The 25,428-nt window shown below is 54.1% G+C and overlaps 6 protein-coding genes and 1 non-coding gene across 7 annotated transcripts; 3 read left to right on the forward strand and 4 right to left on the reverse strand.

The window, feature by feature from the left end:
* The first annotated feature begins 68 nt into the window (after positions 1–68).
* On the forward strand, positions 69–4,250 carry SMAC4_02396 (uncharacterized protein). Its single transcript, XM_024655200.2, has 2 exons — positions 69–210; positions 353–4,250. Exons 1-2 carry the CDS (start codon positions 136–138, stop codon positions 4,142–4,144), a joined length of 3,867 nt encoding a protein of 1,288 aa, XP_024511114.1. The 5' UTR covers positions 69–135; the 3' UTR covers positions 4,145–4,250.
* Positions 4,251–5,790: 1,540 nt separating this feature from the next.
* On the reverse strand, positions 5,791–5,890 carry SMAC4_13847. Its single transcript is given in 2 exon segments — positions 5,791–5,834; positions 5,854–5,890. It is a non-coding gene; the product is annotated as a tRNA-Ser (tRNA).
* Positions 5,891–6,918: 1,028 nt separating this feature from the next.
* Positions 6,919–9,681, forward strand: SMAC4_02397 (uncharacterized protein; the record flags this gene model as incomplete). Its single annotated transcript, XM_003350679.2, has 4 exons — positions 6,919–6,962; positions 7,655–7,851; positions 7,948–8,362; positions 8,420–9,681. The coding sequence occupies 4 exons, from the start codon at positions 6,919–6,921 to the stop codon at positions 9,390–9,392; spliced, it is 1,629 nt and encodes a 542-aa protein (XP_003350727.1). The 3' UTR covers positions 9,393–9,681.
* Positions 9,682–9,790: 109 nt separating this feature from the next.
* On the reverse strand, positions 9,791–11,995 carry SMAC4_02398 (uncharacterized protein; the record flags this gene model as incomplete). The annotated part of the gene is made up of 5 exons (XM_003350680.1): positions 9,791–10,935; positions 11,021–11,250; positions 11,309–11,363; positions 11,419–11,829; positions 11,965–11,995. 5 exons carry the CDS (start codon positions 11,993–11,995, stop codon positions 9,791–9,793), a joined length of 1,872 nt encoding a protein of 623 aa, XP_003350728.1.
* A 1,600-nt stretch (positions 11,996–13,595) lies between these two features.
* On the reverse strand, positions 13,596–16,997 carry SMAC4_02399 (uncharacterized protein; the record flags this gene model as incomplete). The annotated part of the gene is made up of 4 exons (XM_066089767.1): positions 16,803–16,997; positions 16,278–16,511; positions 15,878–16,218; positions 13,596–15,813 (listed from the first exon to the last, which is right to left on the reverse strand). The coding sequence occupies exons 2-4, from the start codon at positions 16,461–16,463 to the stop codon at positions 13,596–13,598; spliced, it is 2,745 nt and encodes a 914-aa protein (XP_065947245.1). The 5' UTR covers positions 16,464–16,511; positions 16,803–16,997.
* An 88-nt stretch (positions 16,998–17,085) lies between these two features.
* Positions 17,086–17,247, forward strand: SMAC4_13848 (uncharacterized protein; the record flags this gene model as incomplete). Its single annotated transcript, XM_066091653.1, has 1 exon — positions 17,086–17,247. The coding sequence occupies one exon, from the start codon at positions 17,086–17,088 to the stop codon at positions 17,245–17,247; it is 162 nt and encodes a 53-aa protein (XP_065947246.1).
* A 6,284-nt stretch (positions 17,248–23,531) lies between these two features.
* Positions 23,532–23,900, reverse strand: SMAC4_13849 (uncharacterized protein; the record flags this gene model as incomplete). The annotated part of the gene is made up of 1 exon (XM_066091654.1): positions 23,532–23,900. One exon carries the CDS (start codon positions 23,898–23,900, stop codon positions 23,532–23,534), a length of 369 nt encoding a protein of 122 aa, XP_065947247.1.
* Positions 23,901–25,428: the final 1,528 nt, after the last annotated feature.

The following is a 25,428-nucleotide window of genomic DNA, read 5'->3' on the forward strand; positions in this document are numbered from 1 at the left end:
TGACCCTTATCAATGACACGGGTGGGGCGTGCGCGCCGATAAGCGACAACTTTTCTAACTTTTCTAAAGTTCGTGGTCTCAGCACTGCGAAGCGGCTTCCATTGTCCCACTCCAGCGCCATTCATCACATTCAAGATGGCTTCCACTTCTCCGTCTTTGCAGGAGAAACTGGACAAGATTCGGTCTCCGAATCTCCAGAGTCAGAAACAGGTAAGTCAGAGTCATGATGCACATTTTAGTTTTCCATCTTTCGTCTTCTGTATCCCTACTCTCTTCTCCCCAGCCTGCCATTTGCAGTGGTCTGTCGCATAACTTTCTCCATCGTGGACATGGACCCTGACTTTAGTCACAGACTGCCAGTGTCCTCGAGGCTATCGAGGCCACCTTCAAGGAGCGCAACACACCCGCGACTCCTACCGCCTACTTCGCCGCCCTTCTCAGTCTCCTCAACAACGAGAACCTCGCGACCCCCGTCGTCTACCTCCTCGATGTCGTCACTCCCTTCGCCCCGAAGCCTATCCTCCAGGCCAAGTTCACCCAGATCATCACCATCCTAGCGCCGGTACTATCCCTCCCCGATGCTGATGCTCCCCTTATGAGGGCCTCGATCGGCTCCCTCGAGAGCTTGCTCCTTGCTCAAGATGCGACACAATGGGAGCTCGGCACCGCCCAGATTGGCCCCCGCCGGGCTGTCGCCGGTCTCCTTGCACTTGCTCTCGACCCCCGCCCAAAGGTCCGCAAGAGAGCCCAGGAAGCGCTTAGGAACATCTTGAAGAACCCTCCCCCGAGCCCTTCTCTCGACCATCCCGCCGCCCCCATGTGCGCCGAGACCGCCATGCAGAGCCTCCGTCTTGTCGCCGAGAAGGCCGCCGCCCAGAGGAAGGAGAAGAAGACTACCGACTCCACCTTTGATCCCGAACTCATTCACGCCTTGCAACTCGTCAAGACTGTCGCCTCTGGAAGCGGCGGCTGGCCCAGCAAGAGCATCGAGGCTCTTTGCGAGCTCCTTCTTAACATCGCAAAGACCGGCAACGAGCACATGAGCATGGCTGTCTTTGAGATCTTCGAGATGATGTTTGAGGGCATGGCCGCCGACGAGGTCGCCTCCGCCAAGCTTCCCCGGCTGCTCGAGATTATCAGGGAGCTTCGCCCCGCGCCCAACGACACCCAGCTTCTCCCTCCTTGGATCGCCATTCTGTCGAGAGCCTACGATGTCGCCGGTCAGATTTCGCCCGCCGAGACCTTCCAGGAGCTGGTCGATCCTTTCACTCTGGTTTCCGGGTACCTTGAGTCTCAGCACAAGAACATTCGCGTTTCGGCGTCCGAATGCTTGGTTTCGTTTTTGGCCAACTGTGTTCCCAAGGAGGCCATTCTGGAGCCTTCGATCTTCGACGAGAAGATTATCCAGCAACTAGTCAAGGTCGTCGAGGGCCTTCTCACTGTTCAGTACCAGGCTGCCTGGATGGAGACTTTCAACGTCCTCGGTGCCATGTTCGATGCCTTTCGGTGGCAGGCTAACCCTTACCTCCTTTCCGTCGTCAAGAGCATCGGCGAGATGCGCGGCAACGATTCTTTCGCTGGAAAGCAGGAAGCCGACGAGGTCCTTGGCAAGGCGATTCGTGCAATGGGTCCTGAGGCGGTCCTGAACGTGCTTCCCCTCAACCTCGCGAAGCCCGCCAAGGGTCAGCCTGGCAGAGCTTGGATGCTTCCTCTTCTCCGCGACTACACCTCCAACACCAACCTTGCGCACTTCAAGAGCGAGTTGGTTCCCCTCAGTGCTATCATGTTCCAGCGTGTGATTGAGCATCAGGGCGAGAAGAACATTCACATCAAGATCTTCGAGACTGTTGTTCAGCAAATTTGGTCGATTCTTCCCGGCTACTGCGACCTTCCCCTTGATCTCACCGAGGCCTTCGATACTGGCTTCGCTGAGATGTTGACCAACCTTTTGTATGAGCAGGTTGACCTCCGCTTGGATATCTGCCGTGCCCTCAGGATCGTTGTTGAGTCCAACCAGGCCATCGCCACTTCCGATGAGGTCGATGACCTTATCCTCCTCGGCAGGGTCAGCAAGGAGCAGGCCCAGAAGAACCTCGAATACCTCGGAACCACCTTTGCGGCCGACTTCCTCGCCGTTCTCTTCAACGTCTACAGCACCACTCTTCCCCAGAAGCGCGGCCCTGTCCTCCAGACTATCAACGCCTACCTCAGCATTATTCCCCCCGCTCGCCTTACTGAGACTTTCAACATGGTGTGCGAGAAGCTTGCCGAGGCTCTTCAAGAGGTTATTGAGAAGAAGCCCCAGCAACAGCAGAAGGCCGATCACATGCCTTCTGCTGCTCACACTCTTATGGATCTGGTCGTTACCATGTCCATCTACCTCCCCCGCGACAGCTTTGAGGCTCTTTTCAAGATTGCTTCGGTGGTCATCTTCAAGGATGATGATCCTCAACTGCAGAAGAAGGCTTACAAGCTCATTCCTCGCTTGGCTGACTCGCCCATTGGCAAGGCTGCCCTCGAGGAGAGACATGGTGAGCTCCAGACTCTCTTCCTCTCTAGTTCCGAGAAGGTGTCGGCGCCTGCCCGCAGAGAGCGTCTTGCTGCCATTGCTGCTCTGATTCACTTCATCCCCAACGACTCCCTGCACTTTATCCCCTCCATCCTTTCGGAGGTCGTCATCGGCTGCAAGGAGCACAACGAGAAGGCTCGCACTACCGCTTTCGACCTCTTGGTTCTCCTTGGTCAGAAGATGGTTCTTGCTCAGGGCTCCTTAATCGATAACAGCAAGGTCCCTCACATGCCCGCAGATGCTCCTCCGGCTACCGCCTCTATTGAGGAATTCTTCACCATGGTCAGTGCCGGTTTGGCTGGTAGCACCCCTCACATGATCTCGGCCTCTATCACTGCCATTACCCGCGTCCTTTACGAGTTCCGCGAGGCCGTCAGCAAGGAGACTTTGTCCGACCTCGTCCAGACCATGGACCTCTTCCTCACCTCCAACAACCGCGAGATCGTGAAGAGCGTTCTTGGCTTCGTCAAGGTTTGCATCATCAGCTTGCCTACCGAGATGATGGTCCCCCGCCTTCCCACACTCATTCCCAACGTTATGGTTTGGAGTCACGAGCACAAGGGTCACTTCCGCTCCAAGGTCAAGCATATCGTCGAGCGCATGATCCGCCGCTTCGGCTTTGAGGCCGTCAGCAAGTACTGCCCTGAAGACGACAGGAAGTTGATTGTCAACATCCGCAAGACCAAGGAGCGTGCGAAGAGGAGAAAGGAGGCCGGTAAGGAGGGTGGCGAGGGTTCGGACGACGAGGCCGGTGGCAGGAAGGCCAGCCGGTTCGAGAGCGAGTACGACCACGCCCTTTACAGCAGCGACGACGACAACGAGTCGGAGCAGTCCGACGACTCGGACGCCGAGATGACGGGCAAGCGCAGCAAGAAGGGACAGTCACAGCAGAAGGGCGGCAACACGTACATTCTGGAGGACGAGAACGAGCCTCTGGATTTGCTCGACCGCAACGCCCTCGCCAACATCTCGTCCACCAAGCCGACCAAGCTCAAGAGGCACACCACCAAGTCCAAGGCAAAGACGGACATGGACGGCAAGCTCGTATTTGGCGAGGACGGCGATGTCATGGAGGTCGACGCGCCCAAGCGCGGCAACGACGACGAGGACGGCGTTGGTGCCTACGTGGCGGCGCTCAAGGGCAAGGATGCGCCCACGAGAGGTCTCCGCGGCAAGCTCAAATTCTCCAGCAAGGGCAAGAAGAACGACGATAGCGATGACGAGGATGATGGTATGGACATCGATGATAACACAGCCAAGGAGATCAGGCAAAATATGGGCCGCGGTGGCCGTGGCGGTGGTCGTGGCGGTGGCCGCGGCTTCGGTGGCGGACGCGGTGGTGGTGGTGGTGGTGGTGGCCGTGGCCGTGGCTTCGGTGGTGGACGCGGTGGTGGTGGTGACAGGAGAGGTGGCTTCGGTGGTGGCCGGGGTGGTGGTGGCGGTGACAGGAGAGGTGGTCCTCGCGGCGGTGGTCGCGGCGGCAACGATTCAGGCAGGAGGAATTTGGGCGAGGGTAGGAGGACAGGTGGACCTATGCGTGGAGGTGTTAGCAAAGGCGGAAGAGGACGGAACTAAAGGGAAGTCTGAGTGTTTGTCGATTTTATCATCTTGTCAGATCAGATAGCCTTTGCGAGGACACTGCCCCGGGATTTCAGAGTTTGAGATATCATTGTCTGTTTTTGTTTGTCTGTTTTGGTAACGGAGTTCGACTTAAAAGTATCTACATAGAAGGAACGATCTCTTCAAAGTATGTTACTATTCTTCTTTGAAGTGTGTACTGTGATGTTGATGGAAGTGTCATCAGAAACAGTTCATCCTGTCCAGGGCGGACTGCTATGATGACCCCTAACCCTGAAACTCAGGGGCAGCCCTGCCGCTTCCCATTTGCGTTGCCGGTTGAGGCCCGGCTGATGCTCGGCCTGAAATTCCAAGTGGAGAACCGGGGCGCTTGCCCCGTGCACGGCCACCAACTGGGAAACCTCCAGAAGTATTTAAGCCTTCCCTCCCCACCCCAATTTTGGAACCTTTTTTTCTCCTTTTTTTTCTCTTCAGAAAGTTGCACCCGGTGACGCAGAATATAGGCCCAACAACGAATTACTTCTTTTTCAGACAGTCGTTGGGTTGTATTAACCGGGGAGATTAAAACTGAGAGTCTCAAGAATTGCTGTGAATGCGTTGCCTTCGTAAAACAAGGCTCCGTGATGAACACGCGATCCCGTTTGGCTTCAACATTTTGACATCCCACCATGAATGAAACCATGCTTTGTTAGAGGATATGATTTTGAGTTTTGCTTCTATCAATGATGGTGCTATGATTGCGAGATTGCGAGTGTCTCGCGTTCAGTCGCTGGCATGGATATAACCAGTGCAAGACATGAATGAACTACACGATATCCATGAAGTTCATTCGATGTTTCCGTCGGTTCCCGTCATATTGTCGGGCACCCGGCGTCACGGTGCCCGTGCCCGTACGTCTTTGACGGGACCGGCGTGGCGTTCGGATGCTCTGTTGTCGGTTTGTCCAGCAGTGACCGGTTCGGCTCTCTTTAGCTGGTTATAGTACCGTTCCGGTCCGGAACGATCTATTGTGCCATGAACGGTGCCCTGTTGGACTGGCATCGAGGGAGAGCATGTTCAAGTATTGTTGACCTGTGGGTTGCGTGACCACGTCTTGTTTTTGGGGGAGGTTGTCATCGAGTTTGGTACTCTCCATGCTACGACACGGACTTGCTGTTCTTCGGTTGACCTAGCCATTGCAGTAAAGGCTTGGAAATCAGATGATGGTAATTAGTGGCAGTAATAGAACACTGAAGGGAATGAATGGTCTTTGCTCGACAATCAGAGAAGAGGTCTTGGGGGTTGGTACCGTTGGTTTCAAAGCTCCGAACGTCGTGAACTCATGATACATATGCTCATATGCCAGAAAAAGTGACATGCACAACCCAGATTGCAATTTTTCTTATGTTCAAGACATCTCCAGCATGACGATCCCTCTCTTCCGTCTTCAATCTTCCCGTAAATCTGTTATCACCAACTTTGCTGGCTCGGCTTAGTGTTGTTTTCCAAACCAGCAGCTTGCAAATTTCAGTTTACGAATATTTGAGAATATCAAAGGAGAACATCGTTGTATGTATGTATTGTGCATGTGCAGCAATGTTGAGTCGAATATCGACACCGAAAACCTCTGGTGAACAGGAACCGAAAAAAAGCAAAAAGAAATGCGTCACCTACAGGATTCGAACCTGTGCTCCCGAGGGAACTGCCTAAACTTGCTTTCTTACGAATAGCAGGGCAGCGCGTTAACCACTCCGCCAAAGTGACTTGTTGATACTTTGTCATTTTCGTTGCCTTATAACTAAGAGTAACCCCGCATCCTGTACCCTTGTCCTCCATCACCACCGGCTTGTCGCGTTGATCTGATGCTGCATTGTCACTCCGTCCCTTGTCCATCTCCCTATCAAAACATGATCGGAAATCACACATCCTGAATTTTGATCTTGTATTCCTCTCACCGATCAATCTATCCATACAGCCTGCCACAATACCAGCCGTCAAACTGAGCCGATCATCGAAGCTCGAACCTTCGGTCAGCTAGTCGTGTTGCATTCTACGTGGGGTTTCTCTCGTGGCATGCTCGACAGCCAGTCAAGAACAACAATGCTTCCTCAAGAAAAAAGGGGAAAGTAAGCGGCGACCGATAGTCTTGCGATGATTGTATGCGTCCGTCTCAGGGGCAGCCCCTGGCAGGTGATACCGTGCGCTTGGTATTGTCGTGACGAGGAACATCTCATCCGTTCCTGTCCATCACCTGTTCCCAGCCTCACCAGCGGCGTTCCCCTCGAACCTACCCAAAGATCGTGAAGGGTCGTTGGTTCCAGGTTCCAGTTGGATAACCCAGGTCTCACCCGAACTTTCTGCCTGCCGTCCTCAGATGGCGGTGGAAGGTCCGACCTCAAGGTGCAGCTCAACCGATGGTCGCTCCTTCTAATTGAAGGTTTTTGGGCATAGGCAAACGCAGGTGCATCTTCGCTGCCAGAATCGCAGGAGATGGCTTCACTTTTGGCAGCGACCACCATACCTCCTCCTCAATTCACAACTTACACACTTCAACGTGCCGTGAAGCAAGCGCTTTGCCATCCTACCTCTTCCCTTCACCTTCAACCCACGTCTGAACGGGACAACAAACGATTGAAACCTTGGACGCTGGAGATATCGACGGGCCAAGTGGAAACCCTCGTCATTTTTCTCTGCGCACGCTTTTAAGCTGCTTATCAATCGGGTATCAAATGCCCTTTCTCAATTCCCCACGCTACATCAGATCGCCATTTGGTTACACGAGGAAGTGATCAATGGAGAAGATGGGTGGACAGGAGGCGCTGGCGGACGGGCCTATGTAAGTGCCATTCTCTATCAACTCATCCATTTGCGCCGTCGGATTCCCCTTCAACCCGCACACCCATCATGCTGTACCACACTCTTGTCTTGTCAGCCACTGCGAGCGCAGGACAGATTTCCGGATCACTTATCTTTGTTGTCTTCCTGCTGGCCAGTCCACCAACTTTCTGGGGATGGCAGCCAATCGCTGTCGGACCCGGACAAGCCCGCTACGTACGACAGCGATGCATGTGTAGCACCTCTGCTGCCCAAGCAAGAAGGGGAATCTTGATGCTCTGTTCTACCTCAGGCTACGGCTCAAGGGGCTCCAGGCCCAATGGACACGGCGACCAAGTGGTCCCAACAGGCTGACCTGTTTCGGCTGCATTGACCAGCATCAGCCATCCAGCCAGCCAGCCAGCCGGCCAGCCAGCCCTGTTGTCATTGGAAAGACACGAGCTTCGATCTCCATCGGCTGTCGTAGGGCCGCCATCTCATCATAAAGCTATGCATCACCTTTATATGGCTGGCTAGCTGCCCCATTGCTCATCAGCATGCAGTCCGGGCCACGTTGCTTCGAGAAGCATTGCTGTTCGATATCGTCAAGTCCAGCGGGGCTGCTATCACCGCTCTTCCCTCCTTACACCATACAGCTTCTCACGGATCGTATCTGCCCATGGCGACAATAGTCGAAGCTAACCGTTACCCCAGGAAGAAGGTTGCCATTGTCGGCAGTGGTGTTGCGGGAATCGGTGCTCTATGGGCCTTGAACAGAAGCCCTCACGATGTCCACCTCTTTGAAGCTTCCGACCGGCTCGGGGGACATACCAACACGGTAGACTTTGTCAAGGGAAAACACACCACCAAGGTCGATACCGGCTTCATTGTCATGAACAAAGCCACATACCGTACGTTTCCTCCCCCAGTCCCACCCACGCATCGGTACCTTGCAGTAGTCTACATCGGCAGTTTGTGTGGTTGCATACACTAACGTCACCCTATAGCCAACTTCCTCAATTTTCTCAGCCACATCGGTATTGAGCCTGTCAAGACGGAGATGACCTTTTCGGTCTCTAGAGACTACGGAAAGTTTGAGTGGGCTAGGTCCTCACTCAACTCCCTATTTTCTCAGCGGGGCAATATCTTCTCCCCTCGGATGTGGAGGATCATATTCGATATCATCCGCTTCAACCAATACGCCCTTGATGTGCTGCGAGTGGATCTTGAGGACACTACCAAGGCAAAGAGCCAGCATGTTGCCACTCATCCCGAGGAGACAATTGGCGAATATCTGGACCGCGAAGGTTACTCAGATGCCTTCCGAGACGACTACCTCATTCCCATGACCGCGGCTGTGTGGAGTACCAGCCCCGAGAAGTGCTCTCTCGAATTCCCTGCCATCACTCTGGTCAGATTTCTGTGCGTATCTCACCATACCATGTGCCATTGTGTTCAACTGTGCTGACCCCCTCGCAGATGGAACCATCATCTTCTGTCTACAGTTGCCGCTCGCCCAGACTGGCTTACGATAGCCACTGGCTCCACAGGCTATATCGACGCAGTCATGAATGGTTTCCCGCCTAACCATCTGCACCTCAGGTCTGAAGTCACAAGGGTCACCAACGAACCTGATGGTCGTGTTCGTTTGCACATCAAGGGCGGTCACTCTGAGGTCTTTGACCATGTGATCCTTGCCACTCACGGGGACCAAGCTTACTCTATCATCCGGGACTCAGCCACCGACGAGGAGCGAGATATCCTCCGCAACTTCAGGACTTCAGATAACGTTGCGGTGTTGCACTCTGATACCTCGCTCATGCCGCAGTCCCCGAGGGCCTGGACTAGTTGGAATTATCTGACCAAATCATCTCCCGTTACTGGCAGGAATATTGATCAGGTGTCTTTGACTTACAACATGAACATCTTGCAGCATATTCCCCGGGAGCAGTACGGCGATGTCTTGGTGACCTTGAACCCTCTCCATCAACCGGACCCTTCGACGGTCCAAGGAACTTATATCTATGCGCACCCGCTCTACACCCTCGCTGCAATCAAAGCTCAAGACCGGCTTGACCACATCCAGAACACCCGAGGTATCAGTTACGCAGGCGCCTGGACCAAATACGGGTTCCATGAAGATGGATTTAGCAGTGGCATTCGGGTTGCCATGGAACACTTGGGCGGACGGATTCCATTCGAGTACAGAGATTCGATGTACAGCCGTGGCAAGAAGCCGGAGCTGGGATTTCTTGACTGGCTCTTGAGAATCTGGATCTGGTTCATCCAGGTTCTCTTCATCAGCGTGTTGGACAAGTTCAGCGCGCAAGGTGCAACAAGCCGCCGACTGGCCTCACATGTTAATAGCAAGGTGAACGGCTCGGTCATTGCTGCTCAGAGGGTTTCGGGACATATGAATGGCAGCTATGGTTACAGCAAGAAGCACATCTAATGGACGGGGTATGCACGATAATAGGGGAACAATGGGTCGCTCACACATGCGCTTCCCTAATGATGGGAAAAAAGGAGTCACAAACTCACGAAGGGGAATGTCGATACACGAAGGATATGGCGGAGTTATATGGGTGTTGTTGAGCTCCGCGTTATATTGACTAATGAGGATGACTGGCTCTAATGACGCACTCTTTTCTGCGATGCCGAGGGGATGTACACCGGGTGACGTACCCCTTCTTACAAAATAACAAATGATAACACCACTATGCTAAATCTATACCAACTCTATCCGTGCCCAGCGCATACTCTTCTTTCGCAACACCAGTAACAAATGCGTCGTAATTCATAGATCGCAGATAACCATTCCCCACCAAGATCTCACCTCGCAATGTGTCCTCAGAACTCCTCTTCACAGCCATACCCCTCCTCCACCCTCGCTGTCCTATTCTTGTTCTTCCTCCCCTTACTAGTCTCAACCCCAAACGAGTACTTCTTAATCCGCGGCCCCTCACCCACAAACAGACTCGGATGTCTATCACCCGGTAACGTCTGGAACATCAAGCTCTTGATCACGTTGCCCCTGCTGAACGCATCATACGGCCCCATATCTGCATCGTCGTCATCATCATCTCCTCCCCCTCCACCCGAGAAGCCGATCCTATCGATAGTCTTGCTCGGCACGCGCGAGCCGTCGAGTAAAGAGTATAAGCCCACCGTACCGTCATCGTGCGCGGCGGCTGCGAGGTTGTAAGCTGTGTAGTTGGGGGCGGAGAGCACGTCGAGGCCGATGTGGATGTTTTCGGCGTTGCGGTAGGTAGGGAAAGTGAGGATGGGGGCGGTGGGCGTCGACATGGTTAGGGGGTTGAAGGGGGTGAGTTTTCTGGCTTTGTGTCTGGGTCGGGATTGGTGTTGTGGTGCTTTTTGTTGGTTGTGATATGGCTTGTTTCTGTTTCCATTTCTGCTGGTTGAAGGACCGGAGCCGGAGCGTGAGGGTTGCCAATCCATGGCGGCAGAGGTATCCATCGTACTGGTCCCGTCGAAATCGTCAGAGATTGTGCTGCCCTTCTCCGTCTTGCACCACCGGATATCATAAAGACGCATGGCGCTCATCGGACCCGCCACTAGCACCCCGTGACTACCGACGGAGCGGACGTGCGCCGCGCTGGATGGGTGCTTGATCCAGCCCCATTTTTCCTCGGGGATGCGCATGTCCAGCACGCAGACGCGGCCGGTGCGGCCGCCGACGAGGATCACTTCGGCTGGGTTAACTGTCAGGAAATCGAGGCTGAGGACTTCGCCGTGCTTGGCCATGGGTGGTGGGGCGTCGAGGTTGTGTTTGAGGGAGGAGAAGGAGGAGGATGGCGGCGGACCAGGCTTGGTTAGCCAGCTTAGCCGGGAGTCGTTGGTAAGTTGGAGGAGACCGACGTCGCCGCCGGCGATGCAGGTCAGGCGGGAATAGGAGGGTGCCGGGCAGGAGGTGTTGATGACGCCGTATTTGGTGCCCTTGGGGGTGGGCGCGGAGATTTTGATTAAGTTGGGTGCTGGCGAGAAGTTAGTCAAGTCAACTGCTGGGCTTTATCAAGGCTGGCGTTATGGAAGATGGGGAGGGATTGTATAAAGACTTACAGTTGCCCAGCTGCCATGTCGGCCGTTCCTCTTCCTCTATGGGGGGCTCGGATTGGCTTGGAGAGAACCAAGCGATAGACGGAGTGCGCGTCGGCATCCTAGATGTGAGGAACATCCTGCCGGATGGCTCATGGAACCTGAGTGAGGAGAGCTGAGGAATGGTGATTGTTTCCGGCATTGGCATGAAGTCGGTTCGTCTGTATCTGACGTTCGCGTAGGCGAAGTTGATTCTGATGTCGAGCCCAGGTTAGCACTGAACCAAGTGTCAACGTAGGTAGAACAACTTACTCATCAGCCCCATCCCTCGGGATGTATGAGCTCGTCAGGGAGTCGTCGTCAACCGCTGCTCTGATCATCAGTAACCGAATCAAGCCAGCCTCTGGGAGAAAAGCGCCTACCAGCATAAGTAACACCGAGACCTGTCCTCGAGTCCGAACCTCCAACCCACAAGTGAGATATGGTTCCAATCATGATACCGTTTTGAATTAGGTCCGGCCAGAGGTCGACCTTGCCCTTGTCACTCAACCCTCTGGCCCATGATTTAATCACCGTATCGTCATCTCGGCCATTGTGAACCACAGGCCTATCATGAGCTGTCTCTCTTTCCAGGAATCCTCCCAAGAGAGTGTCTTCCAGGATCTTCGCTCGCTTCAGTTTTTTAGGGAACGCAAGTAGCCTCCTTGCCTTTTCGTCTTCTACACGCTTCCTCTCCTCGAGTAAGCGACGCCGCTTTACATCGTTGCTTGTATATCGGGTTGTTGGGGCGGTTTTGCTGTCTTCGATCTTGAAGTACTTGCCCTTTTCGGGATCTAAGAAGAGCATTAGTGAGCTGGACAAGTCCTTACGCGGTTACCCCCTCCCCCATTACGCGGCTTTCCCGATCTTGGTTCGGATTCCACATCATGGAGCAGCCACGGATAAGGGAATGATGCCGCCGTACGTACCAAAATAGAACCCTGGAAGCTCTACCGGCATCTCCGAAATCTTGCTGTTGCTGCTGCCGACTTGGCAAGGTAGCAATAATGTGCTCCCACGAAAGAGGACAAAAAGTCCTTACAAATATCACAAGTGACAGATGCTGCCACAAGCCACGACGAGAATAGCCTCACGTTCTTTCCGAACGTCGTTCTCCACCGAATGGCTTTTCGTTTGCTCGTGGCCCGTTCCTGTAAAAGCAGTCCTCACAAGCAGTCTCTCATCCAACCTTTTCCCCCCTACGTCCTCACAGCCCAGGACACAAAAATAATCGTGCCAAGGTTTTCAGGGCAGAGGTCGGTTCTTCACGAAACCCAAATAACACAGCCTGCAGCCGCGAGGTTTAAAGCCCAACAAAGCTGCCCTCCAGCTAGGAGCTTTTGTTTCAAAGACCGCTGCTAAGTTTGCTCGCTTGGCAGGAGCGATGTTCCCGGTTCGATCTTGCAGCCTTGCTTAGCCAAGCGGTTTGTGCAAAGACGTGCAACTCTTGGCCCTCTGCTGTCCCGAAAGGCCTCTTTCGCCTGCCTCTTTTGCTCGTACAATGCAGACAATGCGCGATAGCTCGTTCCCTTCTGATGCAATCAGTCCGCCGCCGCCTGTGAAACAAGGGGAAGTGACGATGCTCTATGCTGCCGAGTCGTCACAGCCAACCCGGTCCGTGCCGGCAAGCCAGGAGTACCTCTTTAAGTTTGAAGGCCGTCTGAATGGATGATAGTTGGAGGCAACTCGCAGATTCTCCCGCGTTAGGCAGTGCGTGTTGATGCACTGCAAGTCGAAGGTAGAGATAAAAGACACAGTAAGTACCTGTGAACGTAGTCAGCGACTATTAAAATTTGCCTTTGGCTTTGCTGAGATTGTGTCTGAGCGTGTTTCGTTTGTTGAGCACTTACGCAGGAGTGTTTTGTGTATTTGGGGTCTAGAGTTTTGACACTTGGAAAGTTGACCGAGTCGGGAATGGCGCCAGATGCCAGTCAGAAGTTGAGGGAAGAGAAATAGTTATGTCATTGCGTTCGTGGCCAGCCTAATGTTAGCGTGGTGTTCAGACTTTTTGGAGTCAGTCAGACCCACTTTGCCAGGTCACGGGTACCTGCATTTCCTTACCTACAACGCCGCCCAACTTCCTGGGAAACCACCTGAACATGAGGAGCTGCAGGGCTCCAAATCTCCAGTGTGCTTTTGAAGTCTTCAAAAGTCATACCAAGTGTCCAAAATTGAATTCACTTCAACGCGCTGAGCATTGCAGGCTTCACAGGAACTTATTACGTTATTAGATTTTACGGTTTTAGTATTAGTATCTAAGAAATGTAATGGGTACGTATACCCCAAAAGAAGTTGTGGATACAAATTCCAGAAAGAAAAGCCTGGCGGCAAACTCCCAGCCCTAATCTAAAATCTTCAATGGCTGAGTTGCCACCAAGGGGTATACCAAGGGGGGGTATATGGAGTTATCATCCCGTCATTTCAACCAGGCGACCTTCATGAACATTGCACCCGGAAAATCATTATATCGCTTATTGCGACTTCTCATGCTGAGTAGAGACACGCTGGAGAGAGACAACTGTGAAGGAAGTAATGTTAGCCAGTGTCCAATGGATCAATGTTAGAGAAGTGACTGAAACTTACCAAAGTCCTCAAGCGAGCGCTGCTTCTGGTTGCCCTTAGGGGACTTGCCGTGCATAAGGTTATCGAAGCCAACGCTGTCCTGGAGGATGTAGTAGACACCGCCCATGATGCAGAAGACACCGAAGGAGAAGATCCAAATACGGACGACGGCAACAATGGAGGTGTCAGAGTGCTCGAACCAGCCCCAGATGGTGAAGCAGGTGGCAATAATATCAACGATGAGAATAGCACCGCTGAGCTGCCACGAGGGGATCGAGGACCAGAAGGGACCGTTGGCACGAGTGATGAAGATGAGCCAGTTCTCAGTAAGAGAGACCTGGAGGAAGACGACTTCGTCCATGTTACCGAAGTTCTGGACGATACCGCCGTTCTCACCCTGAGCGTACATGGTGGTGACAGTGATCCAGGTACCGACGGCAAGGACGACACCGAGGAGGACGGACATACCCCAGAGCTTGGGAAGGTTCCACTTGACGGGGGTCTGCGAGTAGGGGGCGTTGTCGTAGGCAATGGCAAGGGTGGCAACATCGGCGAAAATGGCGATGAAGACAACAAGCTCAATGTTGAGGGAACGGTTGAGAATGGCGATCCAGAGACCGAGGAAGATCTCCAAGTGAATGGACAGAGCGATACGGTAGACAACGTAGGCGTACATGCGGTGGAAAATCTGGCGAGAAGTCTTGAGGGCATCAATGATGGCACCGAGACCAGGGGCAAGGAAGACGATATCGGCAGCGGAGCGGGCAGCGTCGGAGGAACCCTCGACAGCAATACCAGTATCAGCCTTCTTGAGCGAGGGAGCATCGTTGACACCGTCACCAGTCATGGCAACAAGGTAACCGCGCTGCTGGAGAATCTCGACGACGTTGTACTTGTGCTGGGGGAAGACCTCGGCGAAACCATCGGCAGCCTCAACGAAATCGTAGACCTCAGAGCCGGGCATGTCACCGCCACCACCGAGACCGAGGCGCTCAGCGTTGTAGATGTTGGTACCGAGACCGAGCTGACGAGAAGTCTCGCGAGCAATACCGACGGCATCACCAGTAAGCATCTTGATGGAGAGACCGAGAGTCTTGGCCTCGCAGACAGTCTTGTAGGTATCGTGACGGGGGGGATCCATGCAGGGCATGATACCGAGAATCTCCCAAGAACCCTCACCACGCTTGCGGGCAACACCGAGAGAGCGGAAACCACGGGTAGCGAACTCAGCAACCTTGTTCTTGTAGGCCTGGTCAACCTCCTCAGGGATGGGGTGGTCCTCCTCGACAGTCTTCAGAACGAAAAGAGGGGCACCTTTGACGCAAGTGATGCGCTCACCCTGGGGAGACTCGACAACGGCGACGACCTTCTTGGAGACGGGATCGAAGGGGTGGAACTGGAGAACCTTGTACTTGGAGAGAACGGACTTGGCGCGGGGGTAGAACTTGAGGGACTTGAGGAAAGCCTTGTCGATGGCATCAATACCCTTCTTCTTGCGGGAAGCGGCCAAGCAGGCAGTAAGCATGAGGTCCTCGGGGTCGACACCAGCGACGGTGTAGGGCTCAGAGAGAGAGAGCTTGTTCTTGGTGAGGGTACCAGTCTTGTCAGAGCAGAGAATCTCGACACCGGCAAGGGACTCAATAGCGGAAAGCTTCTGGACGATGGCCTTCTTCTTGGCGAGGTAGGCGGCACCGACAGCCATGGTGGTGGTGACGACAGCGGGGAGACCGACGGGGACACCAATGATGGTGATGGCAAGGGTGAACTCGAGGATCTGGACGATGGGGTTGGAGCGGTAGAAAGAGGCAACCCAAACGACGAGGAGAGTGAAGACGACGAGGATAAGGAGAATGGTACCGATACCGTTCAAAACCTCAGTGAAGTGACCAGAGCCGGCAGAAGCAGCGTTGACGAGAGCAGCAGCGCGACCGACGAAGGTGTTGTCACCGGTGGCAGTGATGACGACGAAAGCCTCACCACGCTTGACAGCGGAGGAAGCGAAAACCTGGTCACCCTTGTGCTTGTCGACAGCAAGAGACTCGCCGGTAAGAGCAGACTGATCAACCTGGAGGAAGGCATCATCGGTGACGATGCGACCATCAGCGGGGATAATGGTACCCTCCTCAACCTGGAGGATATCACCGGGAACGACTTCGGGAGCCTCAATCTCCTTGAGAGTACCGTCACGGAGAACGACAGCCTTGAGAGCAAGAGTCCTGCAAGGGAAAGTGGGTTAGCGACTTGTTTGCGGGGAGTGGCAGCTCCTTGTTGGCAACTTACTTCTTCAACTCGTCGACAATAGAACCAGCCTGGAATTCCTGAACGAAACCGACAACAGCGTTGAGGAGCAACAGACCGCAAATGACACCGAAATCAACCCAGTCCTCAAGACCGGCAGCAAGGACGGCAGCAGCCTCCATGACGAACTGAATGGGACCAACGAAGAAACCGAGGAACTTGAGAATGTGGTTCTCCTTCTCCTCCTTCATCTGGTTGAGACCGTACTTGCGGCGGCGCTGGACAACCTCCTCAGAAGTGAGACCGACACGGGTGTCAGTCTGGAGCATGTCCTCGGGGACGACGCGACCGCCACCGGGAGTTCCCTCCTCTTCCTCCTCCTCCTGTTCAAGCGGGTCAGCATGCTGTGCGTTGCCAATTGGGCAAACAGAGGACAACTTACAGCATCGTGTCCATCGTGGGACTCGAGATCCTCGATGAGGGCATCAATGTCCTCATCCTCATCATCGTCTTCAACCTTGGGCTTAGGCTGGTAGGGAGCGGGGTGCTCCGCCGCCTTCTCGTCGAACTTTCCGCTCTCGATGTTGGTCGACAGCGCAGGAGCGCCGCTGGCCGAGTGGTCCGCCATTGGCGATATTGTGGCAGATCAAAGCTCTGCTAGGCGTATATTAAGGTACTGTAGAAAGGAAAGCGATGTTAGGATTAGGTCTTAAGGCAGAGGAGAGCAGAGTCTGACAAAGTAGGTGGGAGGAAGAAGTTGAAGTAGTAGTGGTGGTGGTATAAGTAGGAGTGGAGTGTGTTGTAGGCAAAGCTTGGATATCCTAGGAACAGGTCCACAGGGCAGAGCAGCTCGCGTTCGCCAGGTGGGGTGGTGCTGAAAGTGGATTGAACAAGATTGGTGTGGTGGTGGGAGGAAGACGTTGCGGGTATATGTAGATTTCGAGCAGACTGCAAAAGGTGAACGGACCTAGTAGGGTTTCCGGGAACGCGGCGGTAGGGTATTGTTTTGATGACCTAATAGGTGGTGCGGTATGTGGCGTAGGTGTTGGAAGATGGTGAAATCGTCCACACGAGGCGAGTAGAAGACCGAGGGATATGGGTCGAGAAAGAAAAAAGTATTAGGAGTTGGGGAGATTCACGACGAAGGGAGGGATTAAAAAAGCCTTCGAGCGTAAGGAAAAGAAGAGGAGGTGCGAGTCGAGGGAGCGGGCGAGAAAGGTATTTCAATCTTTCCGGCTGGCGACCGAGCGATGAGCGACCTTTCCGGCCAGAGTATGGAAGCCAACCTTCTTTGGTACGCACGCCAGACTGTGGGATTCGCCAGCTACGATCCGCTGCAACGAGTGGGCTGCAGCCCCCGGCACTGTATCGTACTGTACCCGGTACCCTGTCGTCCTCGCTGGTGCTGGTAGCTCTGGTGCCCTGGTGAGTGCCCTGTCCACCCACCCGCCATTGCTTTCACCTTCCAGTTCACCCTTCAATTCTCAATGCACCCACCAGAATCCACTTTCCAGACGGGCACCCCATCGAGCGGAACAGAGCGTGGAGACTGCGCTAGCACCAGGTACCGCGTACCTGCTTGCTAGTTCGACCGCTGGGACTACGAAACCAGAACCGGGCGTGCACGACCCTGGTCCCTCGACTTCTTCTCTGCCCACGACCACGGCGCGCAGGAAAGAACGACTTGTGTGCCCTGACGACCGCCGCCATCTGTGGCCCACGCAGGGTTCGATTTTTGGATGGCGATGGTGGGCCCGCGACCGCCGAAGCCAAGGGGACACGGTCGACGGAGTCAATGGGCATTGGGTCAATGGGTCAATGATTGCCAGCAAGCAATGAGTAACGAGTCGGTCGGCTGTCGAACGAACCAGGACTCCAGAGGAGCCCCCAGAGAGAGGAGCCGTCTGCTCGTCCGTCCCGTTCCTGGAAAGAGAACCTCAAGCAGTTAGTTGTTCGAGTTCGAGCCCGCCTCCACGCGATGCCACCGTGTGCGCCTGTGCACAGACTGTCCTCGCCATCCGTTCTTTGCTTACCTTTTTGTTGGGTCGGCCTCAGGTCGGCCTCTTTGGTCGTCCAATTGACACGGTGCGACCGCCCAGCGCTGGCCAAGCTGGCGAGGCGGACAAGCACTACCTTCCAGCGCACCGCACTAACTACCACTACGGCACGCCCCAAAGAGCAGACCGCGATTGAATGTGATTGCCTTCCTTCCGAGAAGTCCAACCTCACAAGCAATGGCTGACACCCCGGCCATGAACAGGGGTTTGTGAAAGAGCGGGTCTCCCAAAGTGCAGGTCGCAATGAGTTGCCGCAGGATACCTGAATCGTCCAATGCGTTCAGGTACCAGCACCCCACCCTTTGCCTCTGCTCTCTGGCTACTCACCACCAGAAGCCGCAATCGTGCCCATCTGAGGTACCTGTCCGTGTCTCTCCACCCGTGTACCTTGTCAGCCAAAAGCCTGCGGGATTTTCTGGCTGCCCACCTCCACACCGGCCGTTGTGGCCTCTGATTGGCTCGCGCTTCTTGAATGACGACGAGGAAACCAGAAATCAGAAAGGATTTTCTGTTTTTCCCACACGAAAGGCCCGGCGGGCGACTGCCAGGCGGACTTCACTCCCAACCTCACAGCTAGCAAATCCGCTGGCCACCACAAACTCACACAAACGGCGAGCAAGTCTCCAGAACACTTGGCGGTCAGCCGGCCCAGAGTTGCCATTTGCACCAGGCGGTCACTCGGGATGGATAATCACGACTCCATAATTCATCCTATCTACCCTCGGCCGCGCCAGTCGGTATGGCCTCGTACGGCCTCGTCTGGCCCAGACATCGTCTGCCTTTCCCCTATGCCTTACATTTGCTTTTATGAGATGGAATTGTGTGTTGATGCACCGCTATGCAGCTTGGCCAGGCGAAGCTGAGCTTGCTCTCAACGGGAGGTGATAAGGCCGGAGTTGTGAAGCTCCACGCTAACTCCTTGGCGACAGAGCACTGAGAGAGCAGAATACACACTGCATCCTCGACTGTCAGACTGTATCGAGCTCTTGATTATAGGCGCGAACAAGCTTTGGCTGCTCTCGCTGTCCGTCATGAGCCGGAAGCTGGGGTATACCCTGGCCGTGCAATTGCTTCGCTTTGACTGGCTAGTCAGTGGTGGCCAACCCGCCAAAAGAGCCCTTATCGTTGCCATGAGAGCTCGATCCCTGCTGGCAACGACGAGAAGGGGAAACGAATCGACGAATGCCAGCCAGAAACAGGCTTGGCTCGCCCATCTCGCCCACTGGAAACAGTTGAACGGTGTGGCCGTCTGGACTCTGCAGTGCACTTTACAGCACATGGCCAGTCTTTCTGGCGGGCGGTCCGTCATGATCATCGCTGTCGTCCTCGCCTGTCTCGTCTTCCATTCACAAGTCGCTGCCGTTCGTGACATGCTGCATGGCATATATTGAACCGTGGGCAACGGTCGAACCCGTGCCTACCCGTCGGTCTGTTTTGGTCTGCTGTGCAACGGCGACATGGCAATTTAGACGGGAACGGGGAGTCTAGGGTCTTGGATTCAACCGAGACGGGTCCAAGACGTTGCGGTGTTATTGCCGGCTCGGTCTGATGAGATCGGACTCCCGTCTGATCGGTATTCGGTCCAATTCACCGGACATAACAAAGTCACGGTGAGGCTGTTTTCCGTGTAAGTGTCAAATTGGGTGCCGTGTACAAAGTACGGCATTGGCTTGTAGGCCATGTGTTATTGAAACCGACCTATCACAGAGTGTAATATGTCTATTTCCAACCATCATGCAAAGCTACCTACTACAGATGAGCATTCGTAAACGACAGCAAGGATTACCACATGAATGATTCAGCCAAACAAACATCTGGGCACTATGGACTTCATATCGAGTTGATCAATTTCCCTCAACTTGTTCTTTCCGGAGTCTGGCCACGGCCGAGGCTGGATTAAGGTTGTCGTCCCCTCAGTAACCGGGACGGGAGCTGCACGTTAAGTAACACAGTATCTTGCGACTTTGTCATATGGAAACAACATTGAAACATCCAGTATAGCAACACACAGATGCCGCTCCGTGCAAAATAGTCATGCTCGCCATATCCATTGTAGGGCACCCGTGGTGATCTGATATCACTCTCACCAGACAGGCAGTCCTCATCACGAACGTGGGAAATTTGAGCTACGTCATAGTGTTCAGGCCCCCAACGATGAGCAATGCGATTCAAGATGGGCGAATAGCCAACAAGGGGACGAGACTCATCACTCTCCTCAATCAGGAGCAAAAGGTGAGGACCAACGACTGACACCCCACACAAGGTCAAGCCGCCGACGTTCCCGAAGCCTATCAAATGTCAAAAATTTCTTTCATTCATCCTTTTCATGCCAATCGAACGCGGGAGTTCCCTCACGCTATCATGCAACGTGCGCCCATATCGCCATACAAAGCTCATTGTGAAGTTCGCCGCAAATGCGATATTCCTTGTTGACGAAAGGAGGAAAAGAAGAGTTGGAAAACTCTACACAAGGGAATACCCTGAAGCTCAATCGGCAAAGCAGTGGTTCAGTTGACGACTCGCAAAGCCGATGGCGGCACCGCTACCTGCTGTGTCGCCAGCGAACCATCATTCTTTAGCGCCCTTCCGACTCGTTCAAGCTCCTCAGCATCCAGCAATTTCCCGGCCAACCACTGTCGTCCCTATCGCAGGGCAGCTCTTGCACCCCTGCCCTGTCACGACAGCCTCACACGGGCCTTCACAAATCACAAGAAGTGTCGCAACCGGTGGATTGTCGAACTACCGCCCGGCAATCGGACAGCAATTTCCTAGCCTTGGAGCCTCACAGGACCGATGAGAGGAGCACCACCTTGTTGACAAGGCCAGGAACCGCGGCATGTGCCATGGGGAAGATCTTCGCCTCCGCGTCTTGGGAGGGGAGGTTACAGCCCTTTCGGCAGCGATCGCGACCGGCTTCACTTTTGAGAATGAACTTTCGCATCTTTACCATCTATGTGCGACAATGCCCAGAAACAAAAGATATAGCCCGTGTTCTGCCCAGGCCGACTTGGCACCTTGGATGATATTGCTCGCTGAGCACACAAGTCTAGGCTCCGTTGGTTGTTTTGGCTTCCGCGCACATATTTTACGTGCGCAATATTGGCTTCCTACGGGCAAAAGGACGCAGGCCTGGCGTGTTCAAGCTGTTCATAATATTTTGTCTCCTGCATCACCGCGATACGAAAATGACGAGGCGGCCTAGCCGATGTTGGTGTAGGGAAACCACACACACACACTGTCGAGTTTCGATTGCCGGCCAACGGCTGGCCAGAGACTCAGACAGCATGGTGGTCAGCTACCTACACCGGGAACAACATGCCTAGCGTAAACAACATCAGCCGTCTGCCAGTGCCAGTGTCAGTAGAGGTACTGGTCTGCCAGCAGGCCAGTGCCGAGGTGTTGGTGTTGGTCGCCTCCATCCAAGACACCAAAGCCAAGCCCAAAAGGACAAGGTGAGAATGTAACCATCCACACACACACCGCAAAATCCCCCAGAGAACCTCCAAACCATCACAGTGCGCTCGGTTGTTCTCCGGCCTCAAGATGGATATTTGGATGGAGTCGTGAAGGTGCGGGAAAGGGCTGGTCCATCAATCCATGAGTCGCGGGTCAGGTCACGGCGTGCTAGGAACCGATCGACCAGTGTGCCGGTCTCGTCATAGTGGCATCGTCCACTTTGTGTTGACCATCCACGGGCGCCGTCGTCTCAGAGAAGGCCAAGCTGCCCTTGCTGCATGGAACAAAAAGCGGTCTAGAAGCGGTTTTCTAGAAGGTTTGGAATATGCACGCACTTATGCAACCATAAATTGGTGGGATGGAGCACATCAGACGCCCCCACTAGCGACACGACGGACAGCTGGCGCGCAAGTGGAAGAGAAATAAGGCTCTGACCAATCAGAAGAACCAGAATGGTGAGAGCCTTAAGCGTTGCTCCTCAGAGTTGCGCGGGGCAGGACTGGAAGAACAACTCCACGGAGGTGGGAACAGGATGCTGCACCAATGCACATGCTAGCAAGGTGCGTGCATTCTGCAACTTCTTTCTCCGATTCTGTGGGGGTTTGGCTCTTTTGGCTGCATTGACATCAATTAAACTGCAAAACCACTTTCGCGTCCTGATAATGGCTTGCTTCGAGGGCTCCTACAGGCCGCGGACGGGAGCTTGTATTCCACTTACAGAACGGCCGAGATAGCATAGCGACGGGAAGCGCAGATTGCGTGTTGTAAGCAAGGCCGGGCATTGAAACAATTACTACCAGGTGCGGTTCCGCTATAGACCGGCAGTTATTCCCGTCGCGAGCGAGGAAACAGCAAAAAGCGAAAAGAGAGAACAGCCGAGACAGAAAGAGGTTGGATTGGTTGCGAGCCAATCGAGGGCCAGCAAGCGAGTGTGGGCAAAGTGTGGGTGAGAAGTTGGGGCATTTCCGCTTCTTTGGGGTTGATGGGGCTGCTTCGTGGTGGTGAAGTTCAAGGGTAAACGATCACGCTATAAATCGGTCGTAACGCAATCCGTCCTAGCGGCTCCCTTCACCGTTTTACGCTTTTAGCCGTACGGACATTGAATGGTCGGTCTGTGGTTGCTGTGGGTGACAGACTGGGCACCCAAACAAAATCGCGGACGAAGAGCAATCGGAGGCTCGGAGCAACACAGCGGTTGGAGTGGATGACACCGGAACAGACACGGCACTGACTCTCGGTGTTCTCACTGTTGATAATCATCGGGCGAGCCGTTATCGATCGGACAGGGAGTCTTCGCTCGGTCGGCACCTTGTTCGCGATTGTGCCATTTTCCCGCTAACCGTGGGGGCGGTCGTGGCGATCAGAGACCGGATCCGCCACTCGACCGCCTCGCCAGACGGCCCAATAGCCACCGCCGCTTCACCCCGGATCTCGGAACATGAACACCTCATCACCGACATTTACGGCGCCGCCGAACCCATCATCAGCGATACCACTTGGGTAATGTCCATACCTTTATGGTCCGGCCGAGGTGACGGCAGTGACGGCAGTGGCGCCAACGACACCCTCATCGTCAGGGTCCGGCGACGACGCGTCGGCGACGGGATGCTGCCAAGCCAAATCCCGCCCACCAACCCGAACGGCAACGGCGCTAGGAGACTCCGAAATTCAGGAACAGGAAACAGTCTTCCGGTTCTCTCCATGGTTCTCCGTTCCTCTCCAGTTCTTGGCCCATGAGTAGCCGCGCCCAGGCGCTTCCAGCGGAGAAAGGCTTCTCAGGTCGCACTGAATTTTGATTTCACCGTTATCACACACAGTGAGCACTCGCTCACGCAGGCACGAAAAATCGCTCTCCACGTGCACCCTTGTGTCCTTGCATATCAGGGCGACGGGCGCGCATTGGCCGCGGATCTCTCTTTTTTGCCATTTTGGTGCCGTGCAGCCGTATGACCCGTGGACCCTGCGTGGACCCTTTTTCTTCAAGAAAAGTGGCAGAAAAACAGAATGAGCAAAAGGCGGTGGTCCAACAAAGTGGTGGTGATAAAAGCAGGAACCGGACATGGTGAGACCACTATCGCTTCTCGTTCAATGCCGTTTCGGTGCCGGCTGGCGAATCCCAGAAAACTGCCTGGAATCTGGACAAAAAGTCTTTGCAAGCCTCTGCTAGCCTCCTCCCTGGCAAGTTAGTGTGTGTTGCACTGTGGACTCTTTCGTGAATACGGGATCCCTTCAGCCGCCTGTGAACCATGAACCTGTCTGCCTGTGAAAATGAAGAAAACATCCAGAATCTGGCCACTGTATAGGTACACCTGGAAGCAAGCTGAGTGCAATTTCCTGAACTGGAGCACATGTCGGCGAAACTCGCAGAAAAGAGTCTGCGTATCCTGCAACCGTAGTATCTGCTGACGTCCCTGTTTGCAGCCGGTCATGCCCGTCCATGAACCTGCATTGGAAGACCTCAGAGCCTCGGATGGGGCAGCCGCCGCGCTTTGCATATAATCAGGGGCAACCGCCGCTGCCAGCGTTCCCAGTGAGCGGGCATCTTCGGACATTAAAGACGACTAGACGCTACCCCATAATAGCGAACGCTATGCGCGCGTTATCGGCGAAACTAAACTGGGGACATTCCAACACGCGCCTCCGAGCCGACAAACCAGCCAGCCAACCAGTCGACAAAGGCCCAGAAGAGAGGCACGCGAGCAGCTATCCAGCTATTCACCGGACCGGACATATCACCACCAGCGACGCCGACAAGACCGATGATGACGTCTGAATGCTGAGATTTGGAATTGTAGAAAAAGGAGGCGGTGAATCGCTTCATTCACTTTCATTACAGCTTCTGCAAGCTACAGTTCCATTCCAGCATCTTCCCAGGCTCCCCTTTCACTCCGGACCGGAAATACCAATCACACATTTATCACCTGTTCCTCTTACTACCAATATCAATCTGACATAGGAACCCCGGGAACAGTCTTTCATCAATGTTAAGCTCAAAGGACACATGCGAGCACGTACAGATCATTCCCAAGTTGTTGGCGTACACCAACTCCGCCCCAAAAAAAAAAAAAACATTCACAGGTTGACGCCAAAAAGCTTGTCTTTGTCTGTGGATGGAATGATGAAAGGCCATTGCAATGATCGGAGGCTCGCTTACACCCAGCCGACTCGCCAATTCTTCGTTACGAGAGGAAGTTTCAAATCAAAAACCCACGATGATGTGCTGGGCAATCCGATACCCGATTTTGAGGGGAAGTGGAAAAGTTGGTGAAATGAAATTGCGGGATGGTCTTCACCTTGTTCACCAGCTAGTTTGGCGCGGCTGCGTGGGGGCGGGTCTCGACAAAAACATTGGGGGTTGTTGTGGTGACATGCCAGAGTGGGCGGAAATTGGCGAGCGAGCGAGAGGACTTTGGATGGAGAGGATTTTGGTTGCTGAGGGAAAACGACCTGAAACCACATCGTCAAGTCAAGAAAAAAACTGCCCCAGCTCATCGCTATCGTTGACTGCCTCGTCATTGCGACTTGACTTGACGCTCAGTTCACAGGTTCGTCACGACATCCGATATGGGAATTTCTTGAGTAGGTATCATTGTTGTTGTCGTTGCAGTCGTTTTCACGAAGATCTCATTTCAATCTCACCTTCAATCTCACCAGAACAGGAAAGCTGGCCTGCCATCGACACTCTCCCAGAACTCACTACTGCAGGAGCAAAGGACGGGATGGACACAAACACGGACATTTCACACCGGACCTCGAATGGAAACCCACCCACTCCACTTTCTGGTCGTAGGTACCATTTCGGGACTAGCTCCGACTTTTTGTGCACCGGCCAGTTCTTACTGCCGATGTTCCGATGCAACGAGCTGCAAGGCACGCGAGACAACACCCCAATTGGTTCCATTGGTTTGGCCACCGCCATTGGACAACTGGAACATGACTTGTGGATCATATTTTGTGGAGACTGGAGAGAGAGCCAAGAAAGAAGAGAGACAGAGCGAGACAACAACGAAGAGAGAGTTGGGGGAAATCGAACCTCACCTTGTTGCCCTGCGATTCGACAGACGACAACAGGCGGCTGAA

The sequence above is a fragment of the Sordaria macrospora genome, chromosome 5 (assembly GCF_033870435.1).
Source record: "Sordaria macrospora chromosome 5, complete sequence".
Lineage (NCBI taxonomy): Eukaryota > Fungi > Ascomycota > Sordariomycetes > Sordariales > Sordariaceae > Sordaria > Sordaria macrospora.

Excerpts from the sequence above, each read along its gene's own strand:
- SMAC4_02396 (XM_024655200.2), top strand. The coding sequence starts at position 136 with ATGGCTTCCACTTCTCCGTCTTTGCAGGAGAAACTGGACAAGATTCGG. Across the intron at positions 211-352 it reads ATCTCCAGAGTCAGAAACAG|ACTGCCAGTGTCCTCGAGGC; the intron begins GTAAGTCAGAGT and ends CTTTAGTCACAG.